At 39.2% G+C, this 23,982-nt stretch overlaps 1 protein-coding gene across 2 annotated transcripts in view; it reads right to left on the reverse strand.

Annotated features, from left to right (window-relative positions):
• Positions 1-23,292, reverse strand: part of LOC149246690 (pentatricopeptide repeat-containing protein At4g21880, mitochondrial-like) — a 474,640-nt gene extending 451,348 nt beyond the window's left edge. For both annotated transcript variants that reach the window (XM_089457999.1, XM_089457998.1), the window contains exons 1-3: positions 22,869-23,292; positions 22,073-22,765; positions 11,977-12,156 (exon numbers count right to left, since the gene is read on the reverse strand). In XM_089457999.1, coding sequence (XP_089314125.1) covers positions 11,977-12,156; positions 22,073-22,765; positions 22,869-22,959 — 964 coding nt within the window. In that variant the 5' untranslated portion in view covers positions 22,960-23,292. The remainder of the gene's footprint in view (positions 1-11,976; positions 12,157-22,072; positions 22,766-22,868) is intronic.
• Positions 23,293-23,982: the final 690 nt, after the last annotated feature.

The following is a 23,982-nucleotide window of genomic DNA, read 5'->3' on the forward strand; positions in this document are numbered from 1 at the left end:
GATAATTGTTTGTATGGTTGGAGCTTAACAAATACCCATTCTCCAACTTCAAACTCTCTTTCGGTTCTATTACCATCTGCTTGTTGCTTCATACAATTCCTTGCATTATTCAGGTTTTGTTTTAATATTTGGACGGTTTTTTGGGTTTCTTCTAGTTGATCTTTAACAACGGGTAGATTTGTCTAGACAATAGCTAGATCCTTCCATTTCGGGGGTTCATACCCATATAGAGCTTGAAATGGCGTCATTTTTGCTGATGTACGATAAGTGGAATTATACCACCACTCAGCCAGATGTAACCATTGAGCCCATTTATTTTGTTTTTCTGTAGCGTAGCAACGTAAGTAAACCTCCAAACATTTATTGACAACCTCTGTTTGGCCATCTGTTTGAGGGCGATAAGCAGAACTCATATTTAGGTAAGTTCCTATATGGTTGAACAATACCTTCCAGAAATTACCTTTGAACTTGGCATCTCTATCACTCACAATGACTTTCGGAAAACCGTGTAACTTATATATATTTTTGCAAAATATTTCAGCGATTTCTTTTGCTGAGTATGACTTCTTTATTGCCATAAAGTGAGCATATTTGGTGAGTCTGTCGACTACTACGAAAATCTTGTCCTTGCCTTCAGATACTGGTAATCCTTCGATAAAGTCCATTGAGATTTCTTCCCATTTTTTATTTGGAATGTTTAAGGGGGGAAGTAATCCTAGTGTCGTAATATTTTCGCTTTTATTCCTTTGACATGTGTCACATTCTGCTACATACTTCTGAATATCACGATTCATTCCCTTCCAAAAGAAGGATTGACGTGCATTGTAGTAAGTCTTAAAGAATCCTACATGTCCAGCTGACGGTGAGTCATGTAATTCCTTGAGTATTTTAAACTTAAACTTGGAATTTGTATTTAGATAGATTCTTCCCTTATACCATAGGATATCATTCTTCCACTCAAATTTTGAGTTGTTGGGAAGGTCATTGATTATTGCCGTTATTTCTGGATCCTTGGCATACTCACTTCGAATTTCGTTAAGCCACTCAAGGACAACAACCGAAATTGCAAGTAGTGTTGGTTCTTCATCTTTCCTGGATAAGGCATCTGCTACTACATTGTCTTTACCTCTTTTATGTAGTATTTCCAAGTCAAAAGCGGCAATTTTTTCAATCCATTTTTGTTGTTCTTCGGAAAGTGTTTTTTGTTGAAGGAGATGCTGGAGACTGTTATGGTCTGTTCGAATAGAAAACTTACTTCCCAAAAGATATTGCCTCCACTTAGCTAGTGTGTGCATGATAGCGAGCATTTCTTTGTTGTATGTGGATTTGAGGCGTTCTCTTTTGTTGAGCTTCCTACTTTCAAAAGCTATTGGTTGTCCTTGTTGCATTAATACTGCACCTATACCGAATCCAGAAGCATCACACTCAACGATAAATGGTTTAGAAAAATCTGGTGTTGCTAATACGGGAGCATTAGACATAATTTCCTTTAATTTTTCAAAACACCTTCCTGCTTCCTCATCCCATAGAAACGAATTCTTCTTTAAAAGATTTGTTAGAGGTGCAGTTATATGTGCATAGTTTTTAATAAATCTTCGGTAATATCCAGTCAAACCTAAGAACCCTCTTAGCTTTGATATATTAGCAGGTTTGGTCCATTCTTTTATAGCCTTGATTTTGTTAGGGTCCACCTTTACACTTTCATGGGATATTATGTGTCCAAGGTATTCTACTTCTTCCTTTCCAAAGGTGCATTTGGATTTTTTTGCGTAAAATTGGTGTTCTTTAAGTAGCGTAAGAACTTTGTCCAAATGTTGCAAGTGCTCCTTCCAAGTTTTACTGTAAATTAGAATATCGTCAAAGAATACTAATACAAACTTTCTAAGATGTGGGCGAAATAATTCGTTCATAGTTGCTTGAAACGTTGCTGGTGCATTGGTTAATCCAAACGGCATTACTTTAAATTCATAGTGACCTTCGTGTGTTCGGAATGCCATTTTTGGTATGTCCTCTAATCTGATTCTAATTTGATAGTAGCCTGATCTTAAGTCCAATTTTGAGAAATACCTTGCGCCATGTAGCTCATCCAACATTTCGTCGATAAAGGGGATTGGAAACTTGTTTTTAATTGTTATTTTGTTTAATCCCCTATAGTCAATACATAGCCTGAATGACCCATCTTTTTTCCTTACCAACACCACTGGAGCAGCGTAAGGACTTTTACTTTTCGAGATGATTCCACACTTTAAGAGGTCTTGGATTAATCTCTCGATTTCTGTTTTTTGGTGATGTGGATATCGGTATGGCTTGATGTTGACCGGGTCTGATCCTGCCTTGACTTCTATTGTATGCTCAATTTCCCTATTAGGCGGCATCTTCATAGGTAGGTCTTGAAATACTTTTTCATGTTTCCTAATTAGATCTTGTATCTCTGGTGACTCTTCATTGGTCATATTTGCAGATAACATTTCTAACTAATGACATTGTACTACATAAGCGGGTGCTCCTTTTCGAATCATCTTCATCATCTGTGATGATGATACAATTTGATTTTCTGGTGCTTGGAATCCGTGTAATTTGTACTTCTGACCTCCCCATTTGAATTTTATAAATTGTACTTGGTGGTTGGCGGCATAAGTACCTAAAGTTCGTAACCACTGAATACCTAAGACTACATCTACTCCTCCTAATGGTACTATGAAAAACGGAGACTCTAAACTGAAGTCTTGAATCTGCAATTTAACCTTATGGCATTTCCCCACCTTTTCTATCTTCTTACCGTCAGCTACCATCACCTTCATGTTTGGTAAGGGAAATGAAAAAATATTGAGTCCCTTTGCCACGGTTGCATCCAAAAAATTGTGTGTGCTACCAGAGTCAATGAGAACCACCACGTTGTTCTTCTTTATGTGTCCTTTTAACTTTAAAGTCTGAGGTTGTGATATACCTGTCATAGCTGATAATGATACTTGCGGAATACTTTCGTCATCTAATTCTGGTGAGAATTCTGGGGCATCTTCTGTTTCTTCAATGTCAGAATCTTCACTGTTTGAATCATTGGTTGCTTCACAATTATATAGGTTCTTTGGTTCTTTTCCTTTAGCACACCTATGTTTGGGGTCCCACTTCTCACCACAACGCTTGCATTTACCCTCCTTTGTCCTTTGCGCTTCCACATTAGATTTTTCATCTTCACGACGATGTGGTGGAACATATCTTGTATTTTTTGCGTCTGCATACAGAGGTGTTCTTCATCTTGAATATGTTTTTTCGGATTTTGACCAAAATATTTGTTCAAATTTTTTTTCGGTTGTTTTTGCTTTTTGTCTTGCTACTTCTATTGATGAAATGTCATGCATCTCAAGTTCTACTTGTAAGTGGGTTTTGAGTCCCGAGATGTATGACTGAATTAGACGAGATTTTGATAACCCAGGTACTCGTGTTACTAAGGTCTCCCATTCTTGAGTGTATTCGTCCACACTTTCTTTTTGTCGTAATTTGATGAGTTTTGAAAAGAACTCTTCTTCCTTTACACCTTGGAATCTTTTGAAGAATGCATCTTTAAATTTCCTCCAGCTAATGACGTGTGTTGTCTTTTTCCACCACATATACCAATTATATGCTTCTCCCTCCATTGTCATGGATGCATGCCTGAGCTTTTCGTCATCATCATTGATGTCATATATCTGAAAGTATTCTTCTGCTTTATTTATCCATGCAACATTGTTTTTTTCGTTTCCATCGAATTTAGGCATCTCAACTTTTGCCCTTCGCTGGTATGTTGCTAATGGTTGAGAGAAAAAAGGGTGTTGATTGGTAAAGTTATCCTAGAGTTGCTTGTTTGTAAAGGCTGTGTTACTCACTTCTTGGTGGGGTGTCGCTGATTTCCTTGGGGATTCAACTTTTTCATGAGAGTGAGTGGACTTTGTTGAATCTGATGAGATGTGTTCTTGATTCTCTTCATTTTCTTTTAGTAGTTGTTCGGGTGTACAATTCATCTTTTTACACAAAAGTTTCAGCATTGTTACGGCATCTCTGATATGTACTTCTGTTTGGACATGTTGATTTTCCATCTTTGTTTCTATTCGATTTGTCGTATCGTGAAGACTTTTGATTTCGTCAGCTTGCTCCCCAAGCTTGATCTGGAATTCATTTAATCTTTTACTGACCTCGTCGTGGTTGTTATTTATCTTATGCTCTACGTCAACCATTTTTTTTTGGAAATCCGCCATTGTCATTGTCGACATTGAGCGAGTTGTGGCGGCGTATATTTATCTGCCAGCTTAAAATTTTATTTTTATTTTTTTTAATTAATTAAAAAATTAATTAATTAAATTGACGTTATATATATATATATATATATATATATATATAATATAATTAGATTAAGTTATGTAATATATATATATGACATATATATAAATTAATGATATAACTATATATTATATATTACTATCCGAACAGTCACGTTGGCTGACGGAACCCTTTGACTGTTCAAAAAAAAATATCGTGAATATCACCGCAGTCTTTAACGGATGGCTATGAGTCGATGGTGGGTGTGAACATGTGACAATGCGTGGAAACTAGTGCGGAACAAGCGAGCGGGAGAACAACGTAAGTCAGCGTGAGGGTTGATACTGATGATGGACGGTTGACGAAGAAAAAAGTGTGAGGAACAGACAGGGCCAGCGGACCGACGAGAGGAGCGGAACTTGGGCGGATGGTTGCAGAGATGATGACTTCGAGGGCAGAAGGAACAAGGGACTAATGCAATAGACAGTAGCAACAATGGCGTTGCGAGTAGTCAGAGAACCGTTAGTTGTGCTGTAGTGAGCCCAGGAGCGACTCGCTCTGATACCAAATGGAACAGAGAACTTATGATACGCAGAAATTTATATATAAATATTTTATTAAAAAGATGAATAGATAGATGATGTTGATTACAAATGGGTTTCCTGGCTTATATACTGCCATGGACACCCTTTGGGGAAAGGGCATGATCTTATGATTGTGCCCTTTCATCTAATTTAACTGAAAATTAAATAATAACCTAATATAACTAATTTTTACATAACAAAGTTGGGAGCATTTATTTTGAAGCTTCACAGAAAAAGGGCCAAATACATCAAGTAGATGAAGAAACAATTTGTCCCATAGGCTATCTTTAGCCTTGTGGACGTTAAAATTCTTTCTTTCTTTCTTTCTTTCTTTGTATTTATGGTTATATCTGTAATTTGTTGCGTTCCAGTTTAAATTCAGATTAGTGGTATCAGAGCGATCTGCTCTTTCTCTGTTTTTCTTTGCATGTCCCCAACAACGTCGGGATATAAGGAGTTAGGGCTCGATCTGGTTGAACCTTTGCAAGATCAGCCTCGCAAACCCCAACAATCGCCCATGAGAGAAGAAAATAAACACGAGGGGGCAGGAGATCCTATCAAAATATTGCTCGAGGAGGCCCTCGAGAAACAAAGGAATGTGATGATGGATAACTTTGCCCAGATCCTTCAACGGTTACCCATCAACGGCACATCCACATCCAGCAACCACTCTAGAGGCTCCACTCCTTTTAAGGTACAAGTAAACTTTGACATTCCCATATTTGAGGGCCAAATAGATGCAGACGTCATAGATAAATGGTTAAATCTGCTAGAATGATATTTTTTTGTTCATGATTTTTCCAGTCGAGAAAATATTACTTTTTCTCTTCTCAAAGTCGCCCCCCACATCAAGGACTGGTGGGAAACCTACTGTGAGCAGAAAGATGAAAGTACGACCTCACTTTTTTCAGCTGCACCCACTTGGAATTCATTCTGGGATGCCATCAAGGAGCAGTACTACCCTGTCAGGAGCTATGAGGATAAATACATAAAGTGGACAACACTGCGACAGGGAAGGGACCAAGATGTGTCGGAGTTTACCAATGTTTTTCATATGCTTCGCACGAAGTTGGGTATCAAGGATTCTGAGAAACATTTGGTACTCAAGTACCGCAGTTGCCTACACAGGTACATCAGGACGAGATGGAATTCATGGACATTTCCTCTCTCGGCACAGCGTACCGATACGCCGTCAAGATCGAGCAAAAGTTTAAACAGAGGAAGCGAGACTTTGGATCTGCGAATCCGAAGCAAGGGAAAGGTGGCACCAAACCGTAGAACAAAGGACAAAGCCAAGACGGGCGGCCTAGGACAACTCGCCAAACCTGCAGGCAAAGAACAACACCGCGAAGCTGAAGGACACAGGAAAGTGGTGCGAGTTCCATAAGAGCTCCAATCACAACACAAGTGAGTGTTGGGCCAAGCAGTCACTTGTGGTCGGGCTGAAGGCTTCGGAATCAGATGCATGTTCCAACTCTGAGTCAAAACCCGACAAGGGGAATGACAAAGGGAATAAAATTATCGATGCGGAGTCGAACGCCACCGTTGCCACCACGAAGGTCCAGAAGGAAGAACCTAAAGATCCAGAGGAGGAGAAGCACCTCTTCCACTCCCAGATGTGGGTAAAGGGTTCCCCTCTACAGTTCATTGTCGACAGCGAGAGCTAAAAGAACCTCATTTCGGCAGAGGTCGTGAAGCATCTAGGCTTACCGACCACATCACACCCACAACTGTACACTATCAGGTGGCTTCACCAAGGACGGGATCTTCGTGTAAGCCAGCAGTGGCGTCTTCCATACAGCATCAAGCCCTTCACAGATGAGGTATTATGTGACATTGCTCCCCTTGATGTTTGTGATGTATTATTAGGCCCGCCATACTTGTGGAAGCGACATGTTGTGTATGAATCAAGGCCTCGCGTTGTTATTGTTACTTTGGGAAATAAGTTGTACAGGATACCGGAGGTAGCACCGCCTACCGCCATCTCTTTGGTTACTGCAAAACAATGCAGTAAGCTCATTTCCAAAATCGGGAAATTTGTTTTCCTGATGATACGCCCTTAGGGAAAGAAAAAGACGATAGCCACGACCTCCAGACAGGTCCCCTCCGCATGACAACAACAGATGGACAAGATCGTGGAGAAGTACGAGGACATCTTCACCTCCCCCACAAGGGTGCCTCTGCACTGTCAGGTCAAGCACTCCATCGATCTGACCCCAGGTGCGTTGTTGCCCAATGGACCAATCTATCGGCGATCTGTTCTAGAGAACGACGAAATCAAGAGGTAGATTCGGGAGCTGCTGCAGAAAGGTCACATCCAACCAAGTTCATCTCCCTGTGGGAGCCCGATCGTGTTGGTATAGAAGAAGGATGGGACTTGGAGACTCTATATTGACTATCGGGCACTGAACAAGATCATTGTCCGGAATAGGTACCTAATCCCACGGATTGATGACCTTCTAGACCAACTCAAGGGGGCAAAATATTTCAGCAAGATCGACTTGAAGTCTGGATATCACCAGGTACCAATCGAACCCTCTGATGTGTGGAAGACTGCCTTCAAAGCCAAGGAGGGCCTTTTCGAATGGTTGGTTATGCCTTTTGGGTTGTCGAATACTCCTGCGACCTTCATGAGGCTAATGGATGACATCTTGCGGCCATTCACCAACTCATTTGTAGTGGTATACTTGGATGACATCCTGATCTTTAGCCAGAGTTGGGAAGAGCACCTCCACCACATCCAACAGGTTCTCCAAACACTACGGCAACACAAGTTGTGTGCCAATTTGGAGAAATGCACTTTTGGCATGACCCAGGTTCAGTATCTAGGATATATTATTGATGAACGGGGTGTGCATGTGGATCCAGCCAAGATCCAAGTCATTCAGAATTGGCCAGCCCCAACCACTCTGACAAAGCTCCGTAGCTTTCTGGGTCTTGCCAATTTCTACCGCAGGTTCGTGTTGGGATTCTCTCATATCACTTGGCCCTTCAGTCAACTCACCAAGGGAGGAGCGAAAGCAAAATTCGTTTGGTTTGAATCTCAACAGAAGGCATTCCCAGAGTTGAAACATCACCTCTGCTCTGCACTAATGCTCACTTTACCAGACTTGCAACAGCCATTTGAGATCAAGACAGATGCCTCTGACTATGCTATTGGGGCAGTCCTTACTCAATAGGGGCATCCAGTGGCATATCACAGTGAGACACTTTCAGAAACAGTCCGGAAGTATCCCACTTATGACAAAGAGATGTATTCCATTATGCAGGCCTGTCGACAATGGAAGCATTACATTTTGGGGAAGGAAACAGTCATCCACACAAACCACCAACCCTTGCAGTTCATACAGACGCAAGGGAAGTTGCAGAATGATCGCCATTAGAAGTGGACCACATACCTGCAAAAGTTTCATTTGAATATCAAGTATAAGAAGGGTAGCACCAATAATGTTGCAGACTGCCTCAGCCGACCATCGATCATGGCGTTAACCACCGTGCTCAACTCTTGTGGGCACGAGACTTCTGATTGGCCACTTCTCTACAAAAGCGACCCAGAATTCAACCACACATACCAGACGCTCTTGGAGGGTCAGCAAGTTCTAGATTTTCACCTCCAGGATGCCCTGTTATGCCACCTGTGACACCTTGATGTTCCTTCAAGCGAGCGAGCCAAGATGATTTGGAAAGTGCACTACAGTCAAGTCGTTGGGCATTTCAGGGTCAAGAAAACAGTGGCAGTACTACAGAAGTATTTCTATTAGCCAAATCTTTGACAGGATGTCGGGAAGTACATCAGATCTTGCACTGCCTGCGCCATTACGAAACCAAGCATCAAGAAGCAAGGCCTCTATACTCCGCTGACTACCCCTAGTCAACCTTGGGAATCCATCTCCATGGATTACATGTTGGGCCTTCTACTAAGAATGGCAATGACTGTGTTTTTGTGGTCGTCGGCAGATTCTCGAAGATGGCCATTATGGCGGCCTGCAAGAAGAATATCACAGCAGAAGCCACTGCTAAACTCTTCTTTGAACAAGTGTGGGTACACTATGGGATCCCATAGTCTAGACTCTATCATCTCAGATCGAGACAACGGGTTCCTCAATACATTTTGGTTCAGTCTCTGGTCGATGCTGGACACCAAGCTCACTAAGTCCACAGCGTTCCATCCGCAAACTGATGGCCAGATAGAGGTCGTCAACAAGATGATCATACACATTCTGCACATGTACAACTCAAAGCATCCACGCACATGGGATGAGAGCCTCCCCTATGTCCAGCACAGCTATAATCGGGCTCTCCACAGCTCGACTGGCCACAGCCCTTCTCGGGTGGGCTTGGGATTCCAGCCGCTATGTCCCATTGATGTGGCCATAGCATTTGCAGCTACTCAGGCACATTCGGCTCATGTCCAGTCGGAAGCTGATAAGGCAAATAGCTTCATTGAGCACATCCAACATATCTACCAGCAAGTCCATGAAATTCTGGAGAAATCAAATGCCAAGTACGAGCAACGACATGATCAACATCGGGTGCCACACAAGTTTCAAGTGGGCGACAAAGTCTAGTTGCATTTGCAGAAGGAATACCTTACTAGAGCCTATCAGAAACTTAGACCACTTTGATATGGTCCTTACACCATTACCAAGGTTGTAGGAGACAAAGCATTTGAGCTCAGCATTCCCCTATTCCTTGGCCTGCACCCAGTGTTCAATGTGGACCACCTTCGACCATACCTCCCACCATTGTTGGACACATCAGACATTGCAGAACAACTCATACCTACAGAGTTAAATCCAGATTGTATGGAACAAGCCACAACTGATCGAATCATGGACATGCAGATCAAGAACACCCGACAGCAAAGGATCCAACTATATCGAGTTGTCAAAGCAGGCCAACTCCTTCACCAGGGTAAGTGGCTCACCAAGGACCAAGTTCAGCAGAAGTTTCCTCATCTCATGAAGAAACTCAACGCAATGGGGACCATTGCTTCATAAGGGGGGAGGAATGATCTAGGTGGATGTTTTTAAGTTTCTTTATTTGTAGCACAATTTACTATTTTTGGCTGTTTTTCAGGTCATGAACTTTCAGAGCCGTTTTGAGGTCCTAAACGAAGTTTTTTTGGGAAAACTGGGACCAACATGGGTCATAGACCAATGTTGGTCATTCAAAAGTTGTAGTCCTCAGATAGATCTTTCTAACGAGGTATTGTGCACGTCAAACGAAGATCGTATGCCAAAGTTACGACCCCGGGAAGTTGATGTACCAATTTACCCAAACGAGACCCATAGTTTGGCGCTTCATCTCCTAGGGTTATGTTTTTGGATGTTTAAGGTTTTCCATTGTTTCTCAATAATAAATAGGCCTTTGAGTCTCATTGTAACACAATTCAGAGGCATGTAGCCACCACATCTCTTCTCAGAAATAAACTACCATCGCCCGAGATAGTCTTATTTCCCTTCTGTTTGTAAGCATATTTCAGTGTTTGATATTAATGAAATGAAGTGTTATTTCTACTGCATCTTTGTATTTATGGTTATATCTGTAATTTGTTGCATTCCTGTTTAAATTCGGATCAAAAAAGTTGGCAACTGAGAGTAGGACTTCAACTCTCCACCCAACCATAGACAAGCTACAACCACTATTACTTGTAGCTGTCACCCCCGAGCCAAATTCCAAAGCTTGAGGTTGAATGCTTCTGAGGGAAAACTTCACCCAATAAAACAGCTAAAATAGGATTTTCTCAAAGCCACTCTACCTTCATCCACCACTATATAAGCTTTTGCTTAGTCTCTTCATACTTTTCAAACATGATCAACATCCATGCCAGAATACCACAGTACATAGAGTTTCAACTCAATTTCAAGAGAAGAGAGTCCACAATAAAGGAGGGTTCATTAGTGGATAAGCTATTGATGGGTAAAGAAATCACTCTCCAGGTAGTTCATCAGTGAGTCAAGCACCAACGTTTCAGCCCCAGTGCAACTCCTGATGGTTCATCAGCGCTCATAAGCACTTGAGTGACTCTTCCCAATCAGCAGGTTCATCAACCCACAAGCTTCCAATGGTTTCTTCAGCCTTACATGCAAGACACTACTCTCTATAATGCCTTCACCCAGTGAGCCTCTGTGAGGGTTCTTCAGCTGGTTTTTACTTTTTCCAGCACTTAACAACAGCAATTCTGGTTGTTGCCTTCTCTGCACTCTCACCTCCACCCTTGGAGGAGTTTTTCTCAGTCTTGATCTCTACATTGTTTTCTCTTTTTTCCTTCTTCTGCACGCGAGAGCATCCGAGCGTTTTCTCCCTACTTCTCTCTATGCGTTCCCCCCTCTCCCCCACCCAAAGTCTCCTCTTCCCCAAAACAGACTAATCATCTATCGTTATCCACGATTGCACGCTAGTCAACCACCCAGGACAGCGCAGCCTATGCTGCCTTCAATATTTTGTCCTCTTCTTACTTGTTGGATCTAAAGGACACCTGGGTCTGTCATTTCCTCTTTAAGTTAAGTTATGGCACAGTCAACCCATTTAAAACTACTCAGCCAACCAGGACTGATATTTAAAACAACAATTCCCTCAAGCAATAGAATTTGTGTCCCTTGTTCTCTCAGTGTTTTAAATAATTACAAGTATTTACAACGAGAGAAATATTAACCAGGGGATGTCACAACTGAACACCATGTGTGCATGTAGTAAAGTGCCCCAGACTTTCTCCATGAGGTTTTCCTTCGGAAATAAAAGTGGCATTTTTAGAAATATTAATATAAGATACTAAATGAGCATACATACAAAATAGTTCATGTGCATAAAGTGTAATACACAATAATAAAATCATGGTTAAGTACAATACAGTTCACACAAAGTGCTATCAGATCAACAAAAGTATCCTGCATGCAGCATCACATTTTGTTTCCACAAATCTTCATTTAGGCAAATTTTCCAGTGATTAACAAATTACTTTAGGCACAATCACTTTTATTGTTTAATAATATTAACCAGATATGTTCCTTGGAGGGAAGATTAAACAAACTCTGTATTGTAATCAGAAGCAGATAGTGGTTAGAAACAACGTCAAGAGGAATTCCAAAATATTTACCCTCAGTTTTAAATGCCAGAATACAGTTTTCGGCTGCCTCCTGCAGTGTGCTCCTCCCAAAGCATTTAAAAATGTTTGTCAAACACACCAGAGATGAAATTTCTGTAATTTCTACCTTTTCTAAGAGTCTCAAAATCTCGTCGGTCCAGTCATTTTCAGACAAAGCCAATAGGAAACCAGCTGCAAGGTAAACGAAAAAGTGTAATAAGAAAAACCTTATCATGAAAATTCTGAAAAATTAATGTTAAAAGTTAAAACCCAAATAAGACTATGTATTTTTATTTCTCTCAAATAAAGTTTTAAACATTTTCATTGTATGAAATATAAGTTATAATTTCTGATGCAATACCTACATTAGTTGAAACAACAAAAAAATGTGCCATCAACATTAGTATTAAAGGAGTATTAGAAAGTTCGGATCTTTTATTTTTTACCTGATTGTTCACTTTACCTGGGCTTTCATTGGACATTTTAAGTCCAAACCATAACAAGAGAAGCACAATTGAAACAAAAGTATCCTATTGTGGTCTTCTTAAACCAATTTGGCTTCTCAGATCCATGTTAAGTCCCTTTGATGACAGATGGAAACAAACTCTAGTAGCTCAAACGCCTTCCCTCACACTGACACATTAGACAAGGGGCTCTACACCTGCCAGTGTTTGAACCTGGCCTAATTGCATGGCAGTACCCAGTCCCAACCACTAAGCCACAGTCTGATGGATATGCCATAACCCTACAAATCCGTGGGAATAATATAGTGTAACATGCCAAACATCCATGGTAGGAAAGCATTATGGCTCTTAATGCTTTGAATATATGCCTCTAGTCTTATGGATTGTTCAAACAATCTATAGGTGTTTCATGAGTTTTTATCAAGATGTCACAGCAAATCAAAATTTTGACATATGTTGTTGCCATCTACAGACATTTTCCATTTGTTGTCGCACTTGATTAGTTAAAGCATCTTTCCAATCCAAACTTGGTGTGTTCCTCTCTGGAAATGAGAAAATTTGATAGTGCAATAAAATCAATACAATTTTACTCAATTGATTAAGTGAATTTAAGATTCAAAAATTCTTCTAATTTTAAATTTTACTAATATCCCTAACCTTGTCCATTAAAAGTTCCGCTACATCCCTTGTTATAGAGAGACTGACAACCACAAGGAATGAATCAGTACACACATGGTGGATGTAATCCTTCTTGTGTCACTAAGTTACAACCTCCAATATAGTTGAACTTCTAACCAATGATTGAAGAGAAGGGTTGCCTTCAGCACTCCTTCCTTGTTGGCATGATTTGCATGCTATTTATATAATATTTTTCTCCAGACTCACTAAGAGACAAAAAATTCTATTAAAATCAAAACATACAACTATATGCTACAATATACCACATCTGAATCTAAGGGCATGATTTGAAAGGGGATCAGTTTGTAGCTCACATATTGTGAGGTTTGAAAATTGACATCTCCCGCCAGAGATCTTTTGATATGGCCTCAACTTTCTTTGGAACCCTGAATCTCCTTTGTGGCAAGGGTTTCCACCGTGGTAGTCATCTAATATGAAAAATTGTACTGTCAAATAATTAGCTTAAGGGAGATGTAATTTTACCTGAGTAAAATGTAGCCAATTAAAAAGACTGTAATGTTACTCAATGATGAAGTCAATTTAAAATTCAAGAATTCTCATTATTTTAAATTTTACTAATACCCCTCACCTTATCCATTAAAATGTCTATTCCTGCCAATTTGAGCCTTACCTCATTAAATTGAAGGAAGATTAGACATTGGAGAAAGATGGTCGTGAAGCTCCAAGAAAAATACTTTCCTATAAATTACTAACAAGCACTGTCAAACAATAGCAGAACCTCCTACGGAGAGAACAAAGTGTTCAAGAGTACATAACAAGTTTTACAAAATTTCATTACATGCATGACAGAAGGATGACAAAGATCAAAGAATATCACGGCATGTGAATGGATTTAAATTTGCTATTGAAGATGAAATGAGTTTGTATGCAATGCAATGAATGGGAAAAACATACCGACCAGTGTTGAAGGTGGAAGAAAAGTTAGCACACAAGGATGATAGGGAAACTTCAACAAAGGAAGAGGTGGTTATGATGCCAATGGTTGCAATTCCACAAAAAAACACGGAAGACATGCACGACAAGAATTCAAAGTAGAATGAGAACAACGCACTAAGCAAAGGCCAAGATAGAGACCATGGAGGTTTCAAAGGATGTGGAAGAGGCTTCAGCAGTTGCAAGCACGGAATTTACTATGGTGTGGTGATGCAGCAGAGCCGCATCTTTCAACCTCTGATCCTCGTCCAGTATGTTATGGGCCCACTGTATGGTTAATTTTTATCGTGAGACGCTTTCGTTGCAGTGTCCCATGGTTTCCTTCACAATATCGCAGTTCACACAATCGTGTGACTCCTCTCGCATGCAATATGCTTAAATACAGCCGGAATGAAACGATCGTTTGACTTGTATGACCAGAATTCAAATAAAATTTAATCCTCTTTGATAACATATCGGGTCACAACAGGTCCGTTAACCCACGCACATGTTCATGCGCTGATTATCGTCTGATCAATCAACCAACGAACGGTCTTGATGGCCGGAACTCAACGAGGTTTTAATCTCGTTGTATAAAACCTTATTGCGTCCATTTCTAACATTAACCTGCGCACACTTTCGAAAGCGATATGCGTCCGATCACCCATTAAACGAACGGTCTGATCACTCTGAACCTTAAACTCTTTTTAATAACCACATCGCGTCCGTTTAAAATGTTAACCTGCTTGCATGTTCTGACGCGATATGCGTTGATCTCCTCTGATTGGATGATCACCGCTTCCCCGCGATTTCCGTCAATTTTAGCAATCTGCCAAATTTCTTTCTCATCCACCACTTTTACCTTGACTCCAGTCTGCACTCTGCGGCCACAATACTCCTCTGAATTCACACAATTTCTGTCGATTATCTTCAATCCACCAGATTTTAGATTGTCACGATTATTCCTTTGCGACTAATCAATAACCAGACATGAGTTTATAGAACATCTAACCACCAAGCCAAGGGTAGTTACCAACATAAACCTCTATCACCAAAAGGATTATTACATAATCAAAACATAACGAACACAGAATCGTGTGAGTTCGAAACATAAGGAACACAGGTTCAATCATTTCACAAGGAATCTAAAACCTCCAGAATTTGACCATTCATGTGTAAATTACAGAGATACAGCAAGATACCAATTAGGAATTTAATAATCACTGACTCTCGCTACCAGTGCACAAATTCAACTATTTAAGCGAAGAAACCCTGATTGTCACACAGATATATACAAATCCACACTGTTTTGGTATTTATAAAATATTTACAAAGGAAACCGTCACATTCGACTGTTTCAGTTCTTTTCCATAAAATCCCTCTACTACTCTTTCTAACCTATAGCTAACCTCCAATTCTCTTCCCAAAAGGAAGAACTCTTTATTGAAAAAAACCTCTCGAATGTTTCTAAAGCTTACAATATATAAAAGAAAAGGATTCATGAACCATTTCAGTTCTGATCCCACAATTCTCTCACTTTCTCCTAAAGTATCTTTTCAGCTCCATTTTTCCCTCAACAAAATCCTAAATTAGATATTTCAAATCCCTAAAATCCTCACTCTTCCTAGGATTACTCATTCATTCCTAAGATCTCTACAACTCACAAGATATTCCCTATTAATCAAATTACATTCCAATCTCTTTAAAACTCAAAATAAACTTAGGAAAATAAATAAATAATTAAGGGAACCCACTCCCTTTAGTAAATGTGTGATAAGACTCCTAGGTCTTATAAACCTTGAAGAATGCTCCTGCATCAGACTCCCCAGGTTGAAATAATTCATGGACTCCTGTTCATGAGTCTTCCCACTTCCTCTATTGTAAACTTCATCAGATTTCATCTTCCAATTGGTTGTCTGACCTTTTCCAATTGCAGGTGTTTTTGTTGCATCCTCTCCTTCTCCTGGATGCCAAACTCTATATTGTGGATGTCCTTGTGCTCTGTTGTCATGAGCATCTCCACTGCATAGTGTTTTGATGTTGATATCCTGCATAAACAACTCCTCAAACAACATAAATTTCTGCTCCTTTGTCTGTTGCTGTCTTGTCATCATCTCAATAGAATTGAGCTCCAACTTTATGTATTTTCCACTATCTTGTACCTAACTGTATATTCTGATTTCTGACTCAATCACCAGCATCTTCTTCTGTCTATAAACCATTTCCTTTATGTTGTCCTATATATCCTTCCATCTTTCCTTGACTTGCTGACTTTGACAATTTCTCATGCTCATCACCTTTGTAGTTTTCATCATCCACCTATCCAATAGCTAGAGTAGAACCCTCTCAACTCCAAAAGAACATTGGTTCTTGTTTGATACAAGAACATATAACCTTTCAACCACATACTGTCCACCAACTGCAAAATTTTTAGTTATTGAACCTTGTTCAATTGTCTCCATATTCATATTAAATTTAACTAAACTGTTCACCCAATTTTCCAATTGCAAACTCAAAATAGACTCTTGACATTCAAATCTTTTTTGTATCAAAAACAAAAAAATTTCATGGATTGTAATTTCACATCTTTTGCAATCTTCTTTCTCTTCTGCAATGACTTGTTTAAGAGCTATGCCAACTCTCCTTCCTCTATTCCAAGCTTTTGAGCCAACTAGTTGCTTTCTCCCATCTTCTTGTGTCCATAAGGAAAATTGTCTTTCTGCAATTCTGGAACTTACATACTCCTTCATGTTTGCACAAATAAACATATCTCCAAGAGCAATTTGTCCTTCATCCTGAAAACCACATTCAACAATTAATAATTCAAAATCAGAAAATACATTACATGTTCCATTAATTCTGCTCCATAATTTCTCTGATTTGTCATCCTCCTGATGCACATATGACATGTCAAACTTGTCATATCCTCCTCCATATTGTCTTATTTTGAAATAGTCTTCTTTGTTTTTACTTTGCCCTGAATGCTGTCTAATTTCCGAATTATGTTCTCTGCTCTTCTCTTTGGCCTTCCTTCCTTTCACACTCCTTTTCATTCTTCATGTTTCTTCCTTACAAATCTGTAAGCCACTAAGTTGCCTTTTCCATTCCTCTTTCTTTTCAATCAAAATCTGCCAATCTCTGATTTTAGAACCTAAAGTTCTCTTTGTTCCTATACAGGAAGCAAAATCACCATATACAACAAATTTTCCATTCCACTGTAAAGTCCCTTTTACAACAGTAAAAATTACTGTCAACACCATGAATATCACATTCCACTGAACTCCTTTGTTGCTTACTGTAAATGCATAGTTCACAAAAGCATCCTTGCCTTCATCCTCTGAGATTGCCTGTCTCTTTCCAAGTTGTTGATTACATTCACCCTTACTCTTTTTGCAATTTGTACAAATAACATTGTCTTCAATTTTCTGTTGTGCATCAATCTCTATCAACCTCTCTTTAAGTTCCTGATTGTCCTCTTTTCCTTTCTTCTTCACAGCCTTTAATGGATTAATTGTACCTCCTTGGATTGAATTCTCCTTATAAATTTATGTTTTGTCATCTTCCATAGTGCAATATTTAATAAGAGTCCTTTCCATTAATGCTTCATTATATCCTCCCAAGACAATTTCTTGCCCATTAACTATCAATACAGGTTCATAATTTTTGAATAAAAATTGAAGAGATAATCCCATTACCTCAAGTGTTTGTACTGCACATATACTCTTGTTTGCTCCTGTCATAAGGTTATCTTCATACCTCTTTTCTACTTCTCCTTTTGCAATCTGCAATTTTCTTTTGTCTTCAGACTGTCTGCCATCTTTTTGCCAAGTCTTACTGGACTCATCATCTTCAACTTCCATGTTAGTCTTCAACAATTGTCCATCTTCAGTGTCTTTGAACACATGTTCAATTAAAAACTGTTCTATTACGACCATCTCTTCTAACAGCTTCATTTCTTCAGCAACCTGCATAAACATATCTTCTAAAGGTTGTTCACTACCTGCATACATACACAAATCATCAGTTTCAAAAACACTAGGCTCCTCTTTCTTTGATGTCTCAATCATTACATCTCTCTGTTGATTCGAACTTGTCCAACAGTTCAGAAAATCATCAATGATTCCTTCCTCAGCAAGGTAAACCTCTTGCTCAGGTCTACAATAGCTATCTTTCACCTCTAACTCAGCTGCTCTGAGTTCCTCACTTAATCTGATGTACATTCTCCTCTTTATCTGTCTCTGCAGCAGCTTCCATTTTATTTTCTTTCTTTTCATAGTCCAACCATACCTTTGGTCTTTCTCATTCCTCTGTAACAGTTCCATCAGTACTTCAAGATGGACTATTATCTCAGCCTTCTCCCTCTCATATTCTTCATCAGTCAACTGCTTCCATATGCCATTTGCCTTGGCACCTTTCTTTCTTCTGTTGTGGCTTCTCTCTGAACCCCTGCTATGACTATCAGTAGTCATTTTCTCATCTCACTCTATGAGTTCCTCACTCACTATGAGCTGCACTAAGCCTCTTGCAACAGCAAGTCCTCCCTGCTGTCATTTACCTCACCAATCCCCTCTCTGGACTTGGTCTTTTGGTAAACACTAGTTCTCTATCTTTGGAACCTCTTGAGCACTCTCTTTTGCTCTCTTTAGGCTTATATCCTCAACTCACCTCTCTTGAGAACACTTTAACTGTCCTCCCTGTCCAACTTTCAACTGGAATATTTAGGTTCACTGCCACTAACACAACTCCTCTCTTTCTTTACACAGTCTGCTACTGTGTGTTGTTGCTATCACTCTCTTCCCTATAAAACAATTCAAATGAAACCAACATCAAAATATAACTCATACCTGAGAGATATTCAAATGATCTATCTCTTTAACCTTTCACTGGCTTGGGCAATACACATGCTGCTTTTCTTTTCACTGTCTGCACTTCAGTTCTTCTTTCAACTAAATTTCTTTTCTTGCTGAGTACATCCATATTCACTTCATTTGTTGCAATTTCTTCATTCGCTTCTTTGTCACAGCTACTTGCTGGAACATCTATTGTTACTTTGCATTCTCATATATATCATTGAAATTTTAAAACCTGCACAACCTCTACCTGATTCTGTCTTTGATGAAATGCTAAAGTCCTCATTGTCTGCAACATCTCAGGTTTCCTCTATGCATGAATCATTGTGTCTTGTTCTCCCTCTATATCCGATCCATTACAATGCAAATTATATACCTGCTGGGAATAAAATTCAATCCCTGAACAAACTTCACAGAGCATTAGTCTAGCTCTGATACCAAAAATGATGTAGCAGAGCCGCATCTTTTAATCTTTGATCCTCGACCAGTATGTTATGGGCCCACTGTATGATTAATTTTTATCGTGAGACGCTTTCGTTGAGGTGTCCCATGGTTTCCTTCACAATATCGTAGTTCACACAATCGTGTGACTCCTCTCGCATGCAATATGCTTAAATACAGCTGGAATGAAACGATCATTTGACTTGTATGACCGGATTTCAAATAAAATTTAATCCTCTTTAATAACATATCGGGTCACAACAGGTCCGTTAACCCACGCACATGTTCATGCGCGATTATCGTTTGATCAATCAACCAACGAACGGTCTTGATGGCTGGAACTCAACGAGGTTTTAATCCCGTTGTATAAAACCTTATCGCATCCATTTCTAACATTAACTTGCGCGCACTTTCAAAAGCGATATGAGTCCCATCACCCATTGAACGGACGGTCTGATCACTCTGAACCTTAAACTCTTTTTAATAACCACATCACGTCCATTTAAAATGTTAACCTGCTTGCATGTTCTGACGCAATATGCGTCAATCTCCTCTGATCGGACGATCACCGCTTCCCCGCAATTTCTGTCAATTTTAGCAGTCTGCCAAATTTCTTTCTCATCCGCCACTTTTACCTTGACTCCAGTCTGCACTCTGCGGCCACAATACTCCTCCGAATTCACACAATTTCTGTCGATTATCTTCAATCCGCCAGATTTTAGACTGTCACGATTATTCCTTTGCGGCTAATCAATAACCAGACATGAGTTTACAGAACATCCAACCACCAAGCCAAGGGTAGTTACCAGCATAAACCTCTATCACCAAAAGGATTATTACATAATCAAAACATAACGAACACATAATCGTGTGAGTTCGAAACATAAGGAACACAGGTTCAATCATTTCACAGGGAATCTAAAACCTCCGGAATTTGACCATTCATGCATATAAATTACAGAGATGCAACAAGATACCAATTAGGAAATTAATAATCACAGACTCTCACTACCAGTGCACAAATTCAACTATTCAAGCGAAGAAACCCCGATTGTCACACAGATATATACAAATCCACACTGTTTTGGTATTTATAAAATATTTACAAAGGAAACCATCACATTCGACTGTTTCAGTTCTTTTCCATAAAATCCCTCTACTACTCTTTCTAACCTATAGCTAACCTCCAATTCTCTTCCCAAAAGAAAGAACTCTTTATTGAAAAAAACCTCTCGAATGTTTCAAAAGCTTACAATATATAAAAGAAAAAGATTCATGAACCATTTCAGTTCTGATCCCACAATTCTCTCACTTTCTCCTAAAGTATCTTTTCAGTTCCATTTTTCCCTCAACAAAATCCTAAATTAGATATTTCAAATCCCTAAAATACTCATTCTTCCTAGGATTACTCATTCATTCCTAAGATCTCTACAGCTCACGAGATATTCCCTATTAATCAAATTACATTCCAATCTCTTTAAAACTCAAAATAAACTTAGGAAAATAAATAAATAATTAAGGGAACTATAAACCTTGAAGAATGCTCCTGCATCAAGTGGACTCATACATTTATATCATTACATTGTGCCAGTTCATTATGTATTGTTGTTGATATATATCCTGATTCTGGATTGATAACAATGATCCTAACATAGGCAGAATACATCTTGATGATACATTCCTAGTCTGTTTCTTCGTCTCTAAGATATTTTGTCCAATGAATACTTGTTTGATATCATGAAATTGAACATCTATGGGAATGATAACTAATGTGTTTTCAAGTGTTCAGTTGATATTGGGGGCACAAGCAGGTGGAAAAAAATTACTCCCTGAATAATATTTTGAATACTGTAATCTAGATTGAAATCATGTGAAACACAATTAACTTCTTTGAAAAAAAACGGAACATTTATGCCACAAATCGAAAAAAGCTTAGCCAATTTTGTATTTTTGGAACTCAGTTCCTATTAATCTAATTGATATCTGACTCATTAGTAATGCATCAATAATCTGAAAAATAAAAACATGGTCAATATTCTTCCAGTTAGTGATAACTCGCAGTAGATTTGAACTAACAAAGATATAATTCTGATAGATAAAATATCATTATTCCATGCATCGAATCGTTATTGAAGGTTGAAACAGGCTTGGCACTGAATTCTGGGATTGTAGGAGCAAATTTTAAATTAATGTAACTCTTATCTATTCTGTCGTAGTTAATATATCTTAAAATTGAAGAGAAAAAACAAGACAGCTGTCTAAAAGGGAAAGAAACGGTTGGACAATGTTTCTGACTATAGTACACTCCTTGTAGCTAGTGGTCGTTAAATAAGCGGTCCTTTTAGCCGAAAAATGGATGATCTGACAGGCAGTCAGGAGGGTGTGGAATGTGACCAGACTGACAGGCATCTCTTTGTGGAAAAGATGGTGTCTATCAACCTTTCAACCTCAGGGGACTCATCTTTCCAATTGGGAGAAGCATCAGTTTACAGATCAGAGTTGCCTGTGCAACTCTCAACCAGGGGTAGGGAGTTCTGGGAAAGATGTAAATTCTCTTAAGATATAAGCCAAAGCGGACTTACTAGCCCTCCTCGTGTATGCCCCAATGGGAAACTTGTTTCAGTTGACGGCCATTTGGCTTCATGATATGTCATTTTTTATGTGAATTTCTATTGTTCAGTAATGAAATACAAGATGCATTTTCTATTCAAAAATCCTTGGCAGTCTAATAAAAGCGCTTACCAGCAAAAGTACCCAAATCAGATCTCCTTTCGTTGCTGTGGCACAAAATCAGATTGCAGAGCGCCAAGACCTCATCCCTGTTTCCTTCCTTAATCCACAACACCATCTCATAGTAACTAAGCTCCTCCTCGGACAAATCCGCATTGTCCTCCTTTGTCTGTTCAACAAGACAGTGAAACTCTTCAACCATGCCCTTATTTGCAACATAGGCAATCAGGGGCTTGTAGCTGAGTCTATCTGGAAACAATCCACATTCCCTCATCTTATCCAGAAGCCCAAAGGCCATACATATTTGCTTGGACGTCTCCTCCTCGTTTGGGTTCTCTTCAGCCCTCTTAACACACAGCTCTATCATGGCAGTGTATTCCTTCACACCATTTTCTCTGCCCAACTTCCCTAGAAGGTTAAGGGTGGCCTCTGCACCCAACCTCTTTCCATAAACTTTCAACAGTTCGCCAAAGCGACGGTCCTGCATAACTCTAATGACCCGTCTCTTTTTTCTGTCCCTGAGAAGCTCTTTGCGACGAAATGACATATTTTCATATTGTTTTCTGGGAGGGGTAGAGTATGTTTCTTCATAATCGTCATTTGAAGTCGGGGGCTGATGAGACAGCAATAGTGAACTCAGGGTCTTTTGCAATTTAGCGGTCTCTGAACGCTCGTTATAAACTGGTGGATTCACAGTCTTGCTCACTGACATAGAAATCCCAATAAATCCCAATAAGTTAAAAAATGCATTGTATGCAAAACATAAATATGTGAAGTTTATGGAAGGAATCAAATCGAAGACGTGTACCTGTGGAAAAATGTGAGGCCAAGGCATGAGCCAGAATCCTGGTTGTCTTGAGCAATGCTCTCCCACTGCAATTGGGTGCCAAGCTGCTCATCTATGAATTGATACCAAGTTTTCATTTATTGCATACAGACTGGATGAATACACTGAAGAACACGGCACGGGAGACTTCTGTGTCCCTGCAGTATCAGTATTCTGAGTCCAGCTCGTAGAACATATACCAGCGGGACGCTGAGGGGCGTAGAGTCTGTTTGAGCTGTTTGTCCCTCGATGCTCCGAGGATCCGATCTTAAACTTTCAAAGATTTCATGTAGTTTTATTGGTACTTCTAATTATGGGAGCAAATTGAAGTGGAATGGCTACTACCGCTATCGAGACAAAACAGTTGGCTATTTTTATCATTCACATTTCTTTTATGGACAAACTCGAGACAGAACAGTTGGTTATTTTATCATTCACATTTGTTTTATGGAGAACTCCGTTTTTCTTTTGCAACGAAGTGGTCGATATCACATTCTTTCTTAATACATAAATTCCCCAATTTTACTTTGGGTGATTCGGGTGATTTATTTTTTTATTTTATTGATGGAGAAACAACTCCTCTCTTTTGTTATAGATTGCCTTTTGTTATGGATTGTGTTTGGGATTGATGGTTAATGGATGAAAGAAATTAATTTAGTAGCTATAGGATTAGTAGTTTTATTTTTATTTTTTTTTGTATTTTTGCTTTCTGCAATTTAATCCTTTTATTATTTAAATTAATGATAAGTTGACATAACTTTTTAAGAGTCTTTTTATTGAAAAGACAATGCTAAGGAATCAATGTTAACATAATGTTGTAACTATCTCTCATGTCTCTAAAAGTATCACATTCCAAAATGAAATGTTTTTCAGATTCCACTGTCCCAGACGTGTAAAAAGTATACACCCACTCTTCCCAAGCTTCTTTAGGTCTTTTCCACCGACCTGTTTTGCACCGTAATTGATGCGAGTTACTTCTTAATTGAGCAATAAGAATCTTTGCTCTCCATGGAACGCTAGCTCCAATGTACTCTTTTTGTTGGAGATCACAAGTGGGGTTGAATTTTTGAACATAGTACTTCTTCTTTCTACCCAA

Source organism: Pinus tabuliformis, chromosome 7 (assembly GCF_031772625.1).
Source record: "Pinus tabuliformis cultivar Carrire ecotype Pingquan chromosome 7, CPIR1, whole genome shotgun sequence".
Classification (NCBI taxonomy): domain Eukaryota; kingdom Viridiplantae; phylum Streptophyta; class Pinopsida; order Pinales; family Pinaceae; genus Pinus; species Pinus tabuliformis.